This window comes from Anomalospiza imberbis, chromosome 6 (assembly GCF_031753505.1).
Source record: "Anomalospiza imberbis isolate Cuckoo-Finch-1a 21T00152 chromosome 6, ASM3175350v1, whole genome shotgun sequence".
NCBI lineage: Eukaryota > Metazoa > Chordata > Aves > Passeriformes > Viduidae > Anomalospiza > Anomalospiza imberbis.
The window spans coordinates 51,875,894-51,893,126 of NC_089686.1; the positions used below are offsets into that span (position 1 = coordinate 51,875,894).

Consider the following 17,233-nt stretch of genomic DNA (forward strand, 5'->3'; position numbering starts at 1 on the left):
TTTTTAGGAGTTGTAATATCTACTGATAAGAGTTCAGAAGTTACATTGAGTTACTTAATTAACTTTTTCACAAAACACCATTTTCCCCCCCTTCCTTCAGAACACAGCAACCCCTGCCTGATAAAAGAAGAATTAAGAGATGCCAGTGAATATGCAATATATGCATATGCAATATGTAACTTAGGTAATAATCTGATCAAACAGAAAAAGTCAGTGTAGAGTTTTATGTAAGTTTAATCTGAACAAATTGATTTAAAAATACAATATAAATAATTCTTATCTTATATAAAAATTGATTAAGAAAATTTGGGGGTTTTTTTTTGTGCTTATTAGCTTTACAAAAGAATATCATTAAACACAGATGCAAAACATTTTACCTATGGCCTTTTTGCTAAGACATAAAATATTTACACGCTCACAGTACTTCTTTTTTTGGTGCAAAATATGTACTGACTGATAGACTGTACCTTTCTGTACAAAGACAATTTCAGCTTACTTTGCATAGAAGAAATTAACACACACTCACAAAAAAACCCACTAGATACATAACTTTGCTGTTAAAGTACTTCATAAAAGCCTTTTAGAAAAATTCATTAGGCATTAACTTTCTCTTTAAGAGTCAGTTTTATTTTCTAAAGCATCAGTTAAGGCTATTCCAGCATTGAGGTCTTGGCAATACATGTCCATCATACAATGCCAGATGTGTGCAGTGCTCTACCAGCAATTTTGCCTGTTAACACAATCAGCAATTCCTTATCCCAAAATTAGTCTTCTGAAACTTCAAGTTTTCGTTGAGGAATATATAGAGTTCCTTGAGAGGTTCTCTGGGTATCATCTGAGTTTGCAGATAGTGCAGGTTCTGTGTTTGGCCCTCCTGGTGTGCGGAAAAAGTTCTGTGTAACTGCCTGAGACTCCTGAGGTTCCTTTGGAGCAGAAGACTGAAGAGAAAAGAGAAAATTACTTTCATTTAAGGGGGATTAAAAAGTAAATTCTACTTCTAAGTTTCTGCAGGATGTTACCAAACTTTTTTTCCCCCTGAAATTTAAAAACTAAACTTTTTACTGAGAAGGATATACCTGCATTCTTTTATAAGTATATAAATACATAAAAATATGTTTTTTCTCATCCCCTTCTTTTTTAACATAAACAGATATTAGGCAGTACAGTATTATATAAAATATAAAGAGAAACTTCCTGTGAGGAAAAAAAAATTTAAATCCTGTACAGTCCTATCCTATTAAAAGAATAGCTATTATTAAACACAAGAACTTGAGGGTAGATTAGGGAAGTAACAAGAAGAAAAGAAAATAACAAAGGGACAGTTTTTTAATAAGGACAATCTCAGATTATGCTTATTAAAACATCTCTCAGATACATAAAATCTTCCCTCTAAAACAGTTGTCTCTTCACATCTTGTCATCTTCCAGCTGGCTCCACTTCCACCACAAATAAGTCACTTATCTTCCTTGCTAACCTCTCATTTCTACTGTACTTAGGCTGGCCTTCACTGTTAGCTCTTTTTGGGCAATGCTGATTTCTAAAGATCAAAAAGAAATGTTTATTTATAAATTTTACCTGCTGTAAGGGAATTACTGCACTGCACTTCCCACTCAACCCACCATGGTGGAGTTGCAATATAATTTAACTCACCTTCCCTTCTTGCACGTTTGTGCTCCCTGAGCTAAGGCTGATATTTTCTGATTGGGAAGAGACTGGCACGTGCTGAAGAATGGGATTTGCAGGAATTTGCACACCAGCAGGTATTAGTCCTATGTGTTGCAGCATAAAGTTCAGAGCTGAAGAGCTTGGATTTGGGGCAGAACTGGTACTGCTTGAATTGAGGCAGGAGTTGCTCAGTACAGGTGCAGCAGCTATGGAATTTGGTGACAGCATTATGTTCAAGGGTGTTATATGAAAAGCAGGAATATTGACTGTCTTCAGTTCTGAGGCTGGCATTGGAATGGCACCTGGAACAGAAACATCAAGTGTTGAAAGGAAATAGGGCAAGCTGGCCCTGGCCCCTTGAGCCAGCCCCCTGTGCCTGTTTCCCTGGACACTCACCAGTGATGGGAGAGCTGTAGGCTGTGTGCTGCAGAGAACACACCCCAGCCTTCTCTTTAGTGGAGCACTCTGCCTTGTTGCCATGGGTGCAGTGAGTCAGAGGAATAAGATAACCAGACGGAAAAAAAGTCTAAGAAAGAAAGAAAGAGACAGCACACCTTTAGCCCAAACATGTAATAAACAAATCTCAAGTTTTCTCCAAAACTGCAACCCTCCCTTGCCTTGTTCTTATTCTTTATCCTCCATGTCCCCAGGATGCCATATCCCATGCCTGTACTACTTTCTGTCTGAAATGAGACACAACAGACTCAAGGACATGCTCTTTCAATTAAAACCACACAGAAGTCAGCTGGCTTCATTTCCAGCTGATACTCTTGGTGGGGAACTGGAAATCCACTTTAGATTAACACAGTGCAATTTGACCAGATGGAAAAGAAACCCTGATAGCGAATACTATTTTTCCAGAAGAAACATTCTGGACCCAGTAAATCATCACATCACTTCATTCTTGGAGTGTGTTTTTCATAAATCAAATATTGGACGACAAAACTTTTGCATTTACATGTTCTGTTTTTGTCAACAGAACTAACAGAACTGTTCCTTATTCAGGTTCTCTACAGCAATCAGTCTTAACTGCAGAATACTGAATTTTACTGATGAAGAGAGTTTCATGTGATTCTGTTTCAAAGCATTTGACAGTAAGTATAATGCAAAGAAAGGACGGGGAGGTAATGGATCTCAATACTGCCCTCAGCTCCTTAGTGTGACCTACATTCCAATGGAAGCCTGAAAGCCTCTTTATGTCCTCAGTGTAAAAACAGAAATCCTACATTCCTACAAAATAAGGTTTTAAAAGCACACTAAAATGAATTCAGCCAAAGACAACCTATGTAGGTGTAGTTTGTTGTAGTTTTGTTTCTTTTGCAGAGACTCCAAGCAGTGTTTTCCTATGGAATGGCAAGACAAATCTTACCTCAGGAGCAGGAATGGCAAATGCCACAGGTATGTCTTGTTTTGTTTTGATTTTATCTTCATCTTCTGGAATATTTTCTTTTGTACATTGGTCACAGCAACTTGCCACGTTTTGATCTACTGTTTTGGTTTCATTTTGTCTCTCTTCCTGGACATTGTCCATTTCATGATTAGTTTGTGAGCTATTGGAAGGTGGTTTTTCATTCTTAGTGGATTCTCCCTTTGAAAAAAGCACATACAAAAAGTAAGACAGGTGTTGTAAAGCTTAACAACCTCAATTAGAGCCCTACATTAATAGTTATACATTCTTAAAAACTGAAAAGAAAGCTTTTTACTTCCTCCCCATTCCCAAGTTTGTACTATAAAATTTTCTGGTCACTAGGACAGACAGGTCCATATCACATCTTGTTTCTTCCCAGCTAGTGCATGTTGGATAGCATGTGCTGTCATAGCACACCTATAACACACAATGACTATTTCAGCAAGCCAAATTTACAGCAGATTTATAATTTACAGAGATGCTAAAACAGTCATTAACTGAGGAGTAGAAAACAATCCAGCCCCAATCTCTCCATATACATCAAGTTTATCTGAACCTCTTATTAACTTCATGTGCTGTTCTATTATGCCTACAACAATCCAACACTGAGTGGAAATACTTTGAAGGCATCAGGATTTTGGGACGTTCCCTGTCCATTGACTTTTATACATCCACTTTCCTCCTAACACCTCTAAAGCCAAAAATGGATGCCAGCAAGTTTACAGAATCCTAGAATTCAAGGGACCTTGAAGATCTCTTGCTTTCAACCTTGCTCTCAACCTGACCTACTCCAAAATCATGTATAAATAGTAAGTTTTGACATAGTGTTTTGTGAGCTGCTTTATTTTCACTACACCTGTACACTTTGTCTTCTTAGACAAAGTGATTAGATACAAACCCCAGCCTCTCAAATATCAGCAGGCACAGCAAATGAACACCATCTCTTCAAGCCTGATGTTACTTAAAACACCTACACTCACTGGCAGGTTCCTACATCACTTTGAAAATGAGTAGGTGGCAACATCACTAAGTGGCATTTTAGAACTAATTTAACTTACCAAAGAAGTATCAAGGCTTTCCTCATCACTTTTACGCCTTTTAATTAAATTAGTCCCTGGTAGTGCTTGTGACCTTTTAAGGCACCGCTGAGATGTTTCTGATTTCGTTTCAGGTCTTTCTTCAGATGCCAAGGATTTTGTAGGCTCATCCAGACCTCTCTGAATGTCCCCTTCCTCAGTGGTTATTTTATTTAATACTTTTGAATTATTACTCTTAATTCCAGTTACTTTAGCACATGGCAGAGGCTGCAACATGAAGCCTGGGCTGTAGGTTGTCACCGTGTGGGCTTGGGAAGGGTGCAGATAGATTGCATATGAAACCCCAGACTGAGGATGAGGTAGGATGACTGGTGACACAGAGCTGTGGCTTGCAGGGCACACCCCGAGGGACTGGCTCAGAGCTGGCTGCTGAGAGGGCTCAGGCTTGGGGACAGTCTCAGGCGAGGACAGGGCACATTTCATTTGCATCTCTTCTGCTGTCCTTCAGGAAAAAACAAACAAAAAAATCCCAAATGTGTTTTAATTCCTTCATGTAGAAATGAATGTTCTGACAAATTATCTTCTGTAATGTATATTATCTGCTGTAATACGAAGTCTTAATGTGAACCTGTGAACCTTCTCAATCCACTAAAAAGAAAATAAATGAAAAATTAGCTTGCAGTACTCAAGGTTACTGTTTTATGCAGGCTATTGCCCCACTTTAATTGAGCATAACTTTAACTTGTTCTCACCTTTAAACTTCTGCAAACTTACTTGGATTGTCCTTCCAGCTGATGTTTAGTGATTGCTGGAAACTGAGCTATTGTATTTGGGAAAACTGGTAAACTTTGATAAGTACCTGGTTGGAGGAGAAGAAGAACAAATCAAAACAGTAAGTTCATCAAATTCAAAGTAAAAATTTAACTTTAACTTGAGGAGACGGCATTATGTAATGTAACATTTAATGAGATAATTTATCCTCAAACTCAGCCCAGATTTGATTGGATCAATTGGACATCAGCTTACATCAAACATTAAAAACATGATGTTTTAAAGGCCCCAGAGAGGATCCCTAGCAAGAACATGAATACTGACAGGTAATTTTCTGGCCATGTTTTGGAATACAGAACTGCTTAGATAGGATGAACCAAAGCAGAGTTTCTACAACAAAGTAGGTTCAGAGAAGATCCAATATTCAGTGATTCTAGACAAACAGAAGGTTTCTAGTCATTTCTGTATTTTTGATAGCTCTTAAGATGTATTTTTTGAAAGGAGGTGCCACCCACACATCCCAAATATTTAATGCAAGACTACATCTGACTTAAAAACAAAGAAAAAGAAGTCCCTTAAAGAAAAATTATGAAAAGATACATACTGGCACTTATTTTAACTGGGCTGCTTGGAGCAGACTGGATCTTCCTTCTGTCGTTCTCTATACTCTTAACTAATTTTATTAGAGATGAATGCCGAGTGAAGTTTTGCTTTCCTTTTGAAGGAAAAAGGGCTTTTGAGCACTGCTCTTTGGAAGTGATGGATTCTGAAATAGGTGGAGAAGAGGTTGTAGAAGTTGCTTCAAGTTTTGTATCTGAAAAACAGAAAAAAATAAGAAAATAGGTATAATATGCAGATCCAGTAATTAAAAGCAATTATTTGAGCCTGGATTATAATTCTTGAAGTACCAACAGCAGCAAACATGGAAATTCAAGAATCTCAATAGCTGAACATCACTGTGTGCAAATAGATACTGATTACTGTGCTGATAAGGACAGTGGTGGGACTAGTAAAAGATTTTCTGCTTAGTTATTCTGTCTTCCGGTCAAAAATTTCTAGTGGAGAAAACAAAAAACCCAATCAATATCATCAGCAGAACAAAAGGAAATGACACATACACCTACCCTGAGTATTTGGCAAGACCTCAGGTCCTGTCCACTTGAATGCTGGTTTTCTACCTCTCTCCTCTGTAACATGAACTTTTTTTATAAGCTTAAGGCTGCTGAGAACATTTGCTATGTCATAAAGTCTTCTAATTTTGGCTGGAAGAAATAAATGGAAAGTATAGCAACTGCAATTAACAAGTTAGCACATATCAGATAAAGAAATGTTGTAACACCCTTTAAACAGCTAAAAGGAAAAAGATTTTTTAAAAATTGTAAGAGCAATTTTGTGGAACAGGTATTTATACAATGAAATAATATTGTGATACAAAGTTTACATGTAAAATAGAAGACATAGATACAGATCTAGAAGACACTGCAAAGTTTATTATGCTAAATATGGAAAAAAAGAATGTTTTCAAAACAAGTTAATTTCTGTGCAATGATCAAACCTACACAAATCCTGAAGTAAATGTAAGTAGATTAAAGTGCAGGTACACACATGCAATGGCAAATGTGGGAACTGGAGGGAAGAGACACACTAAAATCCAACAGGATAATTGCATATCTTCCCTGTCTCTAGGTTGAGCTATTAGGGAAAAGTTTCAGGTAGAAGTCAAATTACAAGTGAGTTCTAGAGCAAAGTGAATGTGCTTAGGTCATGGAATTTTTTTGTTTCATAACCAAGAACATGGTAAAACACGGGATTGATACTTGAAATACAGGTAGACAGATGGAATGCCCTGAAAATGCTTTTATTGTGAGACAGGTTCTTCTTATGGAAGAATAAAAGCAAGCAAACAAACCCTACTGAGTAGCCACCCACCCTCTCTATGTTGCTGTGAGGCAGTGGAAAGGAAATCATGAACTGAAACCAGCAAGGATAAGTACTCACATAGACACAATTCCACCAAACCTCAAAACTAAAACAAAAAATAACCCAAACAAGCAAAGGAATCTGAGAATTAAGGAAGAGTCTAACTTTCAACGGAACCCACAACTATCCCTCAAAAGCAGCACCTTTTTAATTATTATATATCTACTGACCTAGACCTAGAAATACCATTTCATTTGAATGGAGGGGAAGGAGAGGAAGTGTGCAGGGAACTGAGAGAAGGGTAAAAGAATGAATAAATAATTGGCAGTTAGAGCAACGGGTTTCACTTCCTCTGACATGCAAGTTAGTCACAGGACTTTTACAGAATTTCTTTAGATTTCTATCAAGTTAGTTATGTGGCCAGAACACAGATTTTGCATGATTCTGGGGCATCTTTGGTGAAATGATGCTGAAAACTTTGACAGGGTGCTTGAGGAAAGAGAAATTGTTACCAATATGGAGCCTTGTAACAACACTTCAGAAGGGCGGATTTAATGGACTTTTCCTCTCAGGTGGGCATTATGTATCAATACAAAAATTATAAACTGCAGAAGGTGTTTAGTGAGTTTCTGGAGGCTCAAATAAACAATTGTGGCAGGAAAAATAAGACTGTATTTTTCCTTATATGAATTAGTACTGGGATAATTAATTTAGCTTACACTTGCTGTTGTACTTACTTTTAAACTTGCTTTTATCTAAGTCTTCTAACTGATCTTCTCCAATCAGGATTTTAGCAGCAACTTCAAGGCTCACTATTTGAGGTGTTGATACAAGAAACAGCATCACAAATTTCTGACTCATCACTCGTAAGGACTTGTATTTCCTGGCATTCACTGATGCTGCAGCAGACAGGAAAAAGGATTAAAATATTCAGTGACACACCAGCAACAAACATAAAACACTGAAGAAATTTGTCAGTAATTGTAAGAATAACACAGAGACTAGGCAGGGCCAATGCTGACTCCAGAATCATGTTTCTACGTGACCTTGTCACAGATGATTGATTGGGTGGATACCAAGTCTAACTACAAAGAAGAGACAGTGGTGTATCCCACATATACATTTCCCATTGTCTGACAACTTGTACTCTTAAACATGCTTAACCCTTAATTAAAATTTCTTCCATGAATCAAAGCTAAATTAAGAAAACAAATTGAGTAATTTATGCTTCAAGTTTCTACAACATTTAGTAGTAATTTCTGATTTCTATAACAATTCAGTGGTAATGGCAATTGGATTATATGTTGGTGTATTTGACAGTTTCATCTGGTGTAGAAACAAATTACAAGAACTGAATGAATAAGACAAGTGAAAGAGTGCAGAGCACTTTTTCTCACTACAAACAGTTGTGGTGCCTTTGGGGCAGCACCACCTCAGAAAAAAAAAAAGGAAGGTTAATAAATGTTTTTTTTTTCAAGTTCATAGAAATGTATAATTTAAAGTACATATTATTCTTGGCATTATAGAGAATTATTACCAGCACGAAATTCCACTCCTGGGAGCTCGACAAAAGACATTTCTGACTGCTCACTTGAGCCAAAAGAACTTGCCATTTCTTCATTCCTTTCACTGTCCGCATCGAAATCATGCTCATACTCTCTTTTCTTGATCATCTGGATTTGCTGTATGTATTTGTTCTCTTCCCCCACCTTTTTCAGGGCCTGCAGGGTCTGGGGGAGGTTGTGGCGCCCATGCCAGACATATCTGTTCCTGGCCAGGCGGCTCACCATGTGCAGGCTCTCCAGCACGTTCACAATGTCATAGATGCGCCTACGTTCCACATCTGCAGAGGGAAAGGTGAACCTGACAGCTCTGCCACATAACACATGTGCACTCATGCATTACCTGCAGCACAGAGTCCTGTCCTTCCTCTTAGTATACTACCAAATAATTTTTGCCAATTCCACAGCACAAACTGAAAATAGCCCTCCCAGGTCTTGCCAGCAAGGAAAACAAATCTTGTTTCATACATGCAAGGACTTGCTGTTCCAGAGTTATACTTGGCTTTCAGCATTCCTTAAGAAACAAAACTTACTGTTGCCAGAAGAGCCATTACATGGGTTTCAATCCAGCTTTAGAAAAAAACAGAGCATTTTTAATTATTTACTGCATTGATTCTAGATTGTGTCCTTAAATAACCTTGGAAACTCATGGTAGGAAACTGTTTTAGAACTTCTTTTACAAGTCATTTTATTAGCACACTCTTCTCATTTGTCTGATAAACTCCTGGTTTCTGATAAAGTCTTGGTTTTGACCAGACATTTCCTAAAAGTTATGTCCTTTTGTACCAAGTGTACAAAAAGGTAAATCATACAGCTTTAAAATTTTAAAACTGTTATCCACATATAAGCTGTAGAATACTGTAACTCCATAACTTTTTTTGATTTAAAAAAGCTTCAGCTTCATGTTAGAAATGTGGAATCTACAGAAATTATTGGTGCAATATAAAAATAGTGATACAGAATGAGAAAGTTAATATACCATCAAGAACAGAAAGATGTTTCTCGCTTTGATGACCTGATCAGACAGGAAGCTGTGGACTCAGTTTGAGAAATGCTAGTTCCTGCTGCAAAAATCTAACCACTAATCTTAGGTATCATCTCTGAATTAAAAAAACTGCAACTGGATATTTGTGGTATAAGCAATAATTTAGATGTTCAATATGAAACAGAATGCAGTGTTTCAGTTCAATTCACTGAGGAAACATCAGCATTCTAAAAGAACTGCTCTAGGAATTAGCAGTTTAAAACTGGGTTTAAATAAACTTGAGAACAGAGTAAGCATCCAAAATTATATGGAGCAAAAATATACTAACAAAAATGGCAGGTTATTGGCAAATTTGCATGAAGAAATATTTAATAGGATGAACACCAACTTACGCAGCTCTTCAGTGACTTCATCAAGGCAAATGTAACTTTTCTGTGAAGGGCTGGGGTAGTCAGGATACCGAGCTAAGAATTTATGACACAGTAATCCGAGACTTTTCTCTTTGCGACTTGGCTGAGATTTTTCATATTCATCCCCCAATAAGTGCTCCTACATGGGAATAAGGAAAAGAGATTGTGAGGTTTCTAATATGTTAGCACAGATATTTAACAGCTTCACAGTGAGCACTGTCAAAGGGCCAGTGTTCTCCTTTTGTCCTTAGCAACTGTGAAATAAAAACAGAACATTACCTGTTGAATGTAGCTAGTCAATATCATTACTTATGTTTGGTAAATGCTCCAAAACCATAACTTTAAAAAAAGATGTGCTGTGTCAATGTATAATTTTTATACTGAATAAACAGCTATCAGCTACCGTAACAAAACAAAACAAAAAAAAAAAAAAAAAAGAGAGAGAGAAAATAAATACAGACAACTTTACAACATACCTGCAAACAGTGTTTTGTCCGTAGGACCTCACTTGAACTGTCTGACAGTTGCCTTCTCTGTTCTCTGCTCCTAATTTCAGGACTAGCTGCACTAATCAGCATTTTCAGGTTGGAAGTAGGTGTCCATGGATCTGCTGGAGGGGTTTCCTTCGGTTTTGGGGGTGTGGTTAGAGGCTGACAGTCAGGCTGTCTCTCTGACAGTACCAACTGTGAGGTAGCCGCTTGTTTCAAAGGGGTTTTCAGTACATTTTTGCATGGCTCAGAATGCTCATTTTCCTACATATCAAGGAAAAGAACAACGGTGATGTTAAAACCCAGGTGCACCATGATCTATTTATCAATAACAGTCAAAGGGGGATAGAGACTCATCACATTTTTGGGTAGTTCCAAGTCAAGGGTTCCAGTCCTACTCTGAACCAATGAGTCCCTTTCCTAAAACCATTTCTGTGCCTGTAGCTAAGGCTCTGGTCCCCAGGCATTTATTTCTCGGATAATTTTCCTTTTCCTTCCTCTGAGGCAAATACAATCAGAACATACGTTAATGCATTGTAGAGAGCTATAAATAACAGCTGAAACATGTAATGACCCGGGAGTGGGTGTGATGTTGCTTATAAATTCTTGTTGAGCTAAATAGACACCAGCTTGTATGTCAGGGAACTCTTATCCTTTATCATATAATCGCCTCAACTCCGGCGACCAGCCCGGTATTTAGTAGTCATGGAAGCATTGACTAACAAGCTCTTAACTTTTACAGTGAACTTTAACAAGCTCCCAGCTCTCTCAACAAACTTCGGAGCGGAGTAAGGGATGGAATGTGATCGCGGGGCTTGCCGAGATAGAACATGAGAGGAGACGATAAAGACGGGAAAGCGGAGGAAAGGGATGTCCGGGCGGGCTGGATCAGGGACCGATCCACTTCCCTATCGTTTCCCTCATATTCCCCTCTTTACTTTTCTCGCCGTGTCTCTGCGCATGCGCGGTCGGCGCCGCAGAGGCCTCCAAGAAATGGTTCTGGGGTCTGTAGTGGTCTCGGAGCCCCTTTCGGGGAGGTGCCCGGGGCTCCAGGCAGGCTGGCCAGCCTGGAACTGTGAGGGAAGTGGGCTCGGCCCAGCGCCGCCCCACCTCCGCGGGACCCTCTTCCAATCGCAACTTCCCTTCACGGCACCACAGAATGTCCGAAACAAACACGCTCCGAACATCATTATCCCTGCTCCTCCACACACCTTCTGTTAAGGGAAAAACGAAGAGGAGAGGAGAGCCCGGAGAAAGAAGTGTTCTTCACGGACTCCGTGGATAAAGGTCGTGAGAGATGATGTTTCAGGAACTTTTGTTGAGGACAGAAATTGAAGTGACGGTAAAACGCTCTAGGTTTCTGCCATCCCGCGGTTTCTAGGCGCGATCGTTCCGACCGAAGCGGTTTCACCCCCAGCCGGGCTGAGCGCGGGCAGCGGGGCTGTCACCGCCCCGCGGGAAGCGGCAGCCCCGGGGTTCGGCTGCTCTCGCTCAGTGGAGGAATTACCTTGTCGCCGGCTCCCATCTCCCCGCCCGCCGGCTTCATTCTCCCGCCGCCTCAGGAGGCGACACCTGCCGCTCCTGCCGCGCCGCTTCGCATCGCAGGTCCCGCCGGCTCTGCAGGGCGGGAGGAGGGAGGGAGGCACTGGCCGGGTGCCCCGTGACGGGCTGGTTATCGTTGTTCTCCGCGGCCGCCAGGCTCGTCCCGCCGTCTCCCGGCCCGCGCGCGCCCGCCGCCCAACGGCCCGGCCCGGCCCGGCCCGGCCCCGCCCCGCCCCGCCCCGCCCGCTGCGGCCCAGCACCGCCCATCGGCGCTGCCGGCGGTGCGTTTAAACACGAGGGAGACGCTACCCCGGCGCCCTTCCGCTTCCGCCGCGCACCCCACGGTCCAGGAGAGCCGGCGGCCCCCAGGGAGCAGCGCTGCCACCACCCGCCACGGCCCGGCCGAAGGGCCGGGCCGCTCCCGGTGCCGGTTTGAATTCAAAGCGCGGAGCCGTCGCGGCCGGGTGGGGCGGGCGCGGCGGGCGCGGCGGGCGCAGCAGCCAATCAGCTCCCAGTCAGCTCCCAATCAGCTCCCAGCGCTGCGGCCCGCGCGGCCAATGGGAGCGCGGCGCTGCGCGGCCTCTCCCTCCGCCTCCCGCCGCCGGGCGAGTGTCGGCGGGGTTCGGGCCGTGGCTTTGGCGGGTTCCCTCCCTCGCTCCCTTCCTGCCTCCCTCCCGCCCCAACGGCCGCGGGGTCGCGGGGCGGAGCGGGCGGGGGGCGCCGGGCGGTTTAGCGGAGTCTATTTACCCGCCGCTTCCGCCGGCCTCACCCGTCCCGTCCGTCAGGGGCCGCTCGGGCTCTGCGCTCCCCTCACGGGGTCCCGCCCGCCGCTCCGGCGCCAGTTCGCAGGGTCCCCATGGTCGCCGCGCTCCTCGGAACCCACCGCGCACGTTGTATTTCAAACACACCGCACCTGGCGTTTAAAGCACACCGCACTTGGTGTCAAGTGCCTCGGGCCGGGAGCTCCAGGCTGAGCCCCACAGCCGAGGCCGGGGCTGGACACCGGCTGGAGAGACTCCCCCGCTCAGCAAAAAGAGGGGATAAAAGGTGAGTGGCTGAGCCGGTGTGGGGCTCGCAGCTGCGTGGGAGCGCTTCGATCGCCCCTGGCCAAGGGGTGTTATTGCCCCCTAGATAAGGGTCCTAGCCGTCTGATGCCGCTTATTGCAAAATCACAGAACCAACTAGGCTGGAGAAGACCTCTGAGATCAGCGAGTCCAATTTATGACCAACGCGGTTATGGCAGTGAGCATCCAGTCTTTCCTTAATCACCTTCAGGGGCAGTGAGTGACTCCAGCACCTCCCTGGGCACCCCATTCCAATGTCTGATCACCCTTCCTGTGAAGAAATTCTTCCTAATGTCCAACCAAAAACCTCTATTGCATCTTAAGACATCTTGTCCTGTCCCTTGTTCCCTGGGAGCAGAGCCCGACACCCACCAGGCTGCACCCTCCTGTTAGGGGGTTGTCGAGGGTGATAAGGGTGCCCCTGACCTTATTGCAGAGGTTACAGTACTTTTGTTCTGCAGGCAGGAGTCTGGGATTTAAACCCACCTCGTCTCGACTGGTTTTTATACTAGAGCCAGGATTTCCAAGCCTTTTAATGTAACTGTAATTTCTTCTGAAAGGGAAGTATGAAAGTTTGTTAACTCGAATGAAAAAATTGACCCCAAAGTGACCTTCACTTCTTGGTGTCACCAGCCATGTAGCAGCCAAGGGTTATTCTCTTGCAGTACCTATGTGCCACACCTTAAAAAGTGGGATTTGAGTGGACATTTGCTCTTTTTCCTTGTTTATGCTTTGATACAGTAACTGTGTATTGGTTTCTTTCTATAAAATGTGCACTAGAAGGTGTGATTGTTGTAACCCAGAGCTGGTGTGTGACTCACAAGAAGTACAAATGTAAATACTAAAAAAAATAATGTGTGTTTTTTCTTTACTCCCACAGCACCAGGCATGACCATATGGAATTTGAGTTACTTAAATGAGGAACACTCACGTGTTTCAAAAATCAGACTGGGGAAAAAAAAATCAGGCTTTTACGTTCAAGCTGTCATTTGAATATTTATTTAATTTATGTTGAGCTTTGAAAATTACCTTTATCAACTAATCAAGAAGCCATTATCTCTGTTCAAACAACACACTCTTGTGACCTTTGTTCAGGGGACTTCTTTCCTGGTCTTCAAGTTAGCCTTAAAAGCTGCCTATTACAACAGTACGAGACATTTTAAAGTAAAGGTTTAAGGAATTTCCAAGGTTATTACATCTACTGAAATAATTATTCTGTTAATAACTTCTGTGCCTCTTTTACCATGCTCCTTACCATGAAAATGCCTTTGCATTTCTGAGATTATGGAATTATGTGGAGCAATAAAGGGCATTCTCACTTGCAGCCATCAATTGAAACTGTTTGTATTTCCCTCTGCTCTTGCTTGACTTGCATAAGAAACTGCAATTATGTTCCCTGCCTCTTAAAGGAAAAAGAACAAAGATTAAAAATTTTAAAGTCCCTGACATGGCAACTAAAATCACCAGTAGCTAGTTAATAATGGACCCTTTAACGTATAACCTTGAAGCCTTTTGTGTGATGATCCTTGTGGGGGATGCTTGCTGTTTTCAGGTATTGTGCTGAATCAAGACACCACCTGATGCCAGAAATCAGAGTTGGAGAGTCATAAGTGATTTTATCTATTCTGTTTCAGCTAAAGAGTTGCTTGTAGCATTGTCATGTGGATTAAAGAGAATGTTTGACGTATCCTAGTGGTTTGGTCAAATCAAGTCACTGATAAAGTGGTAAATAAGCAAAGAATTTGTGAAATTAAGTGCTTCCAGTGCCTCTATTTTAGTTTAGCATCCCTCCTCACCTGCCTGTAGAAATTTCCTCTCCCAGAAACAGCTTTAGCAATGCATTGTGCTAAAGAAAGCATTAATCTGGTTTGCACTGCATACACTGCTTAAGTTGTATTTCTTGTATGAACATATGTTGTCAATAACAGATGTGTTTCAGTGTGATCACAAGGCAGCAAAGTTCACATCTTGTGCTGGTGTGCTTCCTAAATGTGGTGCTGCACTTCTGTCAAGAGGAATTGTAATTAGTGGCTCACATAAAGAGAAAATACACACTAAATTTTACTGGAGTCATTCTTATTAGGTAATTCCATGCATAAGACCACTTACAAAATGCCCAGGTGGAATCTTCATCCTTGGGGTTACTCAAAAGCTCTCTGGATGTGGTCCTGAGCAAGGGGCTTTAGTGATCACATTTCTAAGAATACTCTTTTGTAAAATTCCAGTTGATAATAATAATATAATAATAAAAATCACTGATAGTAATGTGAATTGAAAATATTTTGTGAGCTCTACAGCCTTTAGAAAGCTGAACTTTCTGTGGCTTTCTGCCCTGCTGTCAGAGTTCTCAGACTATTTTAGGCTGCTTTCCTCAAGAAGCTACTTTGTTATTTCTCTTTCTAGGGCTGGAATTGTGAATTTGAACATCATAGCTGCCACCAAGAGATTTGCAGGTAAGTGCCTCGAGTTCAGCATCCAGTTCCACTGTTGAAACACTGCTTGTGGGAACCTGGCAAGTGATGCTGTTCATTGCATGTGTCTCTTTCAAGTGTCATGTTTTCTGGTAATGTTTCTTTTATTCAAGTTAATTTTAAAAGGCAACTGATACCTTTCATTTATTATATTTTAATTTTAATGTCTGCTGGGTTTCAAGGAGAAACTGCAGGCTTCTGTAGGTATGTACTTTTAGGCAAGAAGTTAATGATATAAGCAGATCCCCAAATACCTCAAAAATCTCTCAGTAGATTGGGCTAAATATTTGATATATTTTAAGTATAAATTATGGAATTATTGCCTTCAGTAAAAATGAAAAAAAGACAGAGTAGTTTCAGAAGTACAAGGTAGTAGTCAGAAACCATCGTGTTTCCTTATTCACATGCTGCTGTAATGTTAATTTCTCACTTCAAAATTGTGATGAAATCTGTATTATTTATCCTTTTCTTCTCCTTGTCTTCATTCTGGACTGTGATGTAACAAAAATATATCTTCATTTCTGAGCTATGAATAAAGTTTTGTGGAGTGTGCAGGTAACTTCAGGCTGTGCCTCTTGCAGGAGTGGTATAAACCCTTGGGTTCACTAGAGGTCACACTTCTTTTACTCCTCCATGTCTGCAAGACAGACTTCTGCTCCTCATAGAGATGTGCTGCGGGCTGTGCTCCTGTCATGTTATTTACCCAGCAAAGTGACATCTACAATTCTGTTCAGGGTATAGCAGCACAAAGTGGCTATAAAATAATTTACAAAAAAATAAATCCAAAAAACACCCAAAAAACCCAAAAAACAAACAACAACAAAAAAAAACCCAAACCTTTTAAAGATTAAACTGGGAAATGATGGCAAATAAATGACATGTGGCAGACTGAAAATACAATATCTAAAAGTGATGTCATGGATTTTTGTCAGACAGTATCTCCACAGGCAGCAGCATGTTGTCACAGAATCCTTAAGTGGTTTGGTTTGGAAGGGACCTTAAAACTCATCCAGTTCCACCCTCCTGCCATGGGCAGGGACACTTTCCAGTTTCTCATCCAGTTTCTCTCCAGTGTCCCATCCAACTTGGCCTGGAGCACTTCCACGGAGACCTTCTCCAGGCAACTGCATATCCTGGGCAGTCTGTAAGATTAGCCCCACGGCAGAGAGACACAGCTGTAGCTGCATGCAGACACCCAAAGGAATCACTGCTACCACCTGCCAGCCTGGGGACTGGTGTGGTGGCAGGGAAAAGTGATGGGGGAGGAATAATTGGCAGCCCCAAATCCGGGTGTGGGAGCAGCTCTAAGTGCAGGGCACAGCACCGGCTCAAGAGGTGGCAGTGCCTGCTCCACAGGGCCCTATGGAATGCTCTCCTCCAGTCCTACCTAATTCTGTATTCATTAGTCTGCATAAAATTAAATCATATTAAGGCATATTATTGAACAAGCTGATTCAATTTAACTGTAGTTTATTTGCTTTCAGTTGTTACATTACCTTTTAAAATTAGGCAAATTAAATCAGCTGGTCAAGCTCTGAGGTGAAGGCTGAGAAGGAAACAAACCCAAAACATTATGAAAACCTGGATTCCTAAACAAACAAATGCCTTTTTCAGGCATGCTGATTTCAGGGAATGCTAATTAAAACTAAATGCATGCAACCAGAAACTACCATGCAAGAATATTAATAGCATGATACGAAGAAAAATAGAGATACAGTGTTTCAGTGCTTCACTTCTGCAGGTATATTTTTCCTGCTAGGATGAATTACTAGGAAAAAAAGGTAACAGCTCAGAAATGTGTGTTTATTTAAGATCAAACAGAGGGCACTTTCTTAACTCTGGAACACCTGGAGCTATGAGTTTAGAGTACTCAGTAAACAGCATGTCTGTACTTGAAATGCGTTTTACTT

The 17,233-nt window shown here is 41.6% G+C and overlaps 1 protein-coding gene across 2 annotated transcripts; it reads right to left on the reverse strand.

Moving 5' to 3' along the window:
* Positions 1-605: 605 nt before the first annotated feature.
* On the reverse strand, positions 606-11,911 carry E2F8 (E2F transcription factor 8). Of its 2 annotated transcripts, XM_068194167.1 has the most exons (14): positions 11,754-11,911; positions 10,235-10,510; positions 9,741-9,897; positions 8,339-8,644; positions 7,539-7,700; positions 6,006-6,143; positions 5,486-5,695; positions 4,885-4,969; positions 4,132-4,612; positions 3,035-3,253; positions 2,062-2,191; positions 1,651-1,967; positions 1,475-1,537; positions 716-938 (listed from the first exon to the last, which is right to left on the reverse strand). In XM_068194167.1, exons 1-13 carry the CDS (start codon positions 11,790-11,792, stop codon positions 1,511-1,513), a joined length of 2,547 nt encoding a protein of 848 aa, XP_068050268.1. In that variant the 5' UTR covers positions 11,793-11,911; the 3' UTR covers positions 716-938; positions 1,475-1,510. The 2 variants fall into 2 exon arrangements, with proteins under 2 accessions (XP_068050267.1, XP_068050268.1); XM_068194166.1 differs by lacking the exon at positions 1,475-1,537 and having other exon boundaries at positions 606-938.
* Positions 11,912-17,233: the final 5,322 nt, after the last annotated feature.